We start from the raw sequence: 3,152 nt of genomic DNA, 5'->3' as shown, positions 1-3,152 counted from the left end.
TTCCAAGTTCCTTCTGCCCAGTTGATCTCAGGGTTATGTTTTTGGAGATAGTTCATCCCGATAATTGTATCTTTAGATCCGAGGTCTGTTACTAGACATGCATGCTTGCTCTCATGATCTCCTATCTTGAGAAAAGCCATGACCATTGTCTTAATTTGACCTCCACAGTTTACAGATCCATCAGCATTTATAACGGTGAAAGGATGTGGCAAATCCTCTTCAAACAAGTTATTGTCCTCGACAAACCAGCGATTGATAAAATGTTGAAAATGCACCACTATCAACTAGTGCATTCGTTACTACCTCATTCTTTCCCTTCGCAGTTATGATCACAGGCACAGTAAATTTGTTTTTTGTCTTGGACGAATTAAATATACACAATTCAAGATGAATGTTCATATCTTTGCAAATGTTGAGTACATAATCACAGTACTCCGACCATTTCTTGGGCCACTGGGAACTTCCCCTTGCCACAAGGACATTTTTAATCTCCCTATGCAATCTATCTCTGATTGCGGCAATTAATTCACTATCCGTTGACTTCATGAGGTCTGCCAGACCTCTGAATTCTCCAATGAACTTGGCAGTGTCTGCTACCGCCACCCTGTCGTATTTCTTGAGCATTCTCAAGAATTCTTGACGTGCATCTTCTTCTTGATCCATCGTGGTAAAGGCTCTCCTCATTTGGTGTAGGAAATCTTCATATTTCCCCAAATCTTTGGAGTCTTTAACCATGCGATAATAATTGCCTGCCACTACGTGTGCACGGCCTTCCAACAAAGCAAGACACCAGTGATTCAGTCTCTATCCGAAGTCACTCTTTGGTGTGCGTACCATACAGCCAGTTTTTCCATGAACTGCTCGAACATTTGTTCCTTTGAGTTGTTCGCAAACCTTCCTGGTTGCGCAATCCTGAACCTCCTTTCTTCTTGTTCTTGCGACATCTGTGTCGCGGGTTGTTGTGCCACATGTGCTACATGACAATTTAATTGCTCTACGAGCAAATTCAAGTCATTCCGCAATTGTACATTCACTGCTTCTACTGCTGCTAGGCGACCATCGGCGGCCGTTATTTCAGCCTGTTGGTCTGAAATCATTCGGTCCAATTGTCCCATTTGCATAAATACGCTCCTAAAAACTCTTTGAACTTCTAGTTGTAGCGAACTGGTGGTAGATTCAAGTATCTCCTTCCATGCTATTCTAGTGTTCTCATGGTTTTCTCCAGGATAGTATCTGGCTATTATTTGCTCGTCGATTCAAGGGTTTAATAGATACAGCGAAGGATCTGGTTCAATACCAGCCATTGGTATTGAAGTAGACGACAACATGTTATAATTGTGATTGGATAGTACAACTTCGTAGTAAGCGTCCTTGGTTTACTACTGACGTCCGATTGATTATAGATAAAAACTTCAGAGCGTGTTATTCCAAATAACACTGTCTCTGCCCAACTCCACGTGATCACTTTCCCGCAATATCTCCTTTACTAGTCTTCTGAGGTTCCTATACCTCATGTCACCAAACTTGTCCTTGACTTGGTTAATAACCTGTACAAGTAACCTTCTTGTAATCGGTCCGTATACGTCTGCGCCTCAATAGTTTATGTTCGACAGAATACCAGCTATTCTTTGAATCAAAAAACATATCTGCTCTTGCTGCGTCATATTCAGAAGTGAATAGCCCGGCTTATGCTGGAGCCCTTGCAGATCGCAGTAGATGTGATTAAGATGTTGCTTGTTGACAAAGGCAGAAGAATCTTCTCTTCTTCTCCTTTGTTGGTGAGTCTGTCATACCCCTTCAGCTCTAGCGTAGGGCTGTGGTACGTACTCAATTGTTTGTTCTGGTCCCGCTTGGAACCTGTCGATGTCCTCTTGGACGTTGTCTGCGATGGGGGTGGGGGTGCATATGCAAGAGTAGGGGTGGAAATACCGCTGCTACTTGCCGGGCGTGTCCCTAAGGGTGGTCCTCCTGCTTTGCAGCCAAGGAGGGAACGGCCTTGAGGGAGCTGCGCGCTCTCGTCGATCTCCTTCCGAGATTGAAGAGGAGCTTACACTTGACTCGGTGCTGACTACTGTAGGGGAGGCTATTGGGTCCTCCTCTATTTCTCCTGTACCTTCCACGTACTCAAGAGAATCTTCTTCTTGCTCCCTAGGTTCTTCGATGCCTTTGGCAAGGCCCAAGAAATCGGGGCAAAGATGATTGTCTTCGTAGGTGGGGGGTCATGGCAAATAGTTAGGTGGTGGCGGCAAGTAAGAGGGAGCTGCTTCCCTCCTGAACTCGTCGTCGAGTGGGTGGTGATATGGCGCCTGGCTCAAGTCAAAGTTGTTTGGGTTGCCGCCCGATTCTTCTGTATGAGCCCTTTCAACTACTCCTGTTATCAGATCGTTCTGAACTGCAGCTAAAATTAGCTCAGCTTCAGGTCCTCCAACTCTCTGCCAGAGTTCTTCTTTGGATCGGCTTCTAGCAATCTCGACTAGTTCCAGTGAATCGGCAACTCGTCATAAGAACCACTGTGTAGGGATTGGTTGTCGAGGTGATGATGGTGTAGGCAAACTGCTTGCCTCTACTTCTTCTTGAATGCTTGTATCTTGTTCTCCTAACCTAATAGACTCTCTGAGAGTCTCTGCTAATCCAATGTACTCCCGAAAGAGTTCTTCTTCCGTGGGGGTGTTTAGTCCTCCAGTGGCAAGACTAGCAAGTTGTCCTTCGACGAATTGTAGTTGTTCGGTAGGGGTCCCAAAGAATGGGAAGTGGGTAAGGGAGGAATAGGTACGAGCTTCTTGAAGGTCCTGGGCAAACTGGGAAGTGTGCGACGATGCTTCCTGAAGGAGTGAGTTTATCTGTTAAAACAAATGAGACGACCAAGAAGGAAAGGTTGTTGATAATGACAATCGATGAATAGGATAGTCTGATCTAAATGTCAAGGTATTGCCCTTGACCCTAACCCTAACTCTAACCCCAGCACTCACTTGTGTAGTTCTGGTAGTTGCAAGAGGTAAGCGACTAGTGCTTGTCTTGGGAGTGGTTAACTCAGAGAGAGAGTAGAGTGAAGTAGACAGTGTGTGATCTCGATAGATCAGACTGCCATACTATGCTGTATTACTCTGGTATTTATACATGTGGGACCAGACCCCGGATACTACTGGTAGTAC

The 3,152-nt window shown here is 45.2% G+C and overlaps 1 protein-coding gene across 1 annotated transcript; it reads left to right on the top strand.

The window, feature by feature from the left end:
- Window positions 1–1,863: 1,863 nt before the first annotated feature.
- Window positions 1,864–2,199, top strand: FIBRA_09001 (uncharacterized protein; the record flags this gene model as incomplete). Its single annotated transcript, XM_012330604.1, has 2 exons — window positions 1,864–1,913; window positions 1,980–2,199. The coding sequence occupies 2 exons, from the start codon at window positions 1,864–1,866 to the stop codon at window positions 2,197–2,199; spliced, it is 270 nt and encodes an 89-aa protein (XP_012185994.1).
- Window positions 2,200–3,152: the final 953 nt, after the last annotated feature.

The sequence above is a fragment of the Fibroporia radiculosa genome (genome assembly GCF_000313525.1).
Source record: "Fibroporia radiculosa TFFH 294 genomic supercontigs, scaffold6036, whole genome shotgun sequence".
In the NCBI taxonomy this organism is placed as follows: domain Eukaryota; kingdom Fungi; phylum Basidiomycota; class Agaricomycetes; order Polyporales; family Fibroporiaceae; genus Fibroporia; species Fibroporia radiculosa.
Note: the sequence above shows the minus strand (reverse complement) of the source record. Positions and strands in the feature narration are given on the sequence as shown.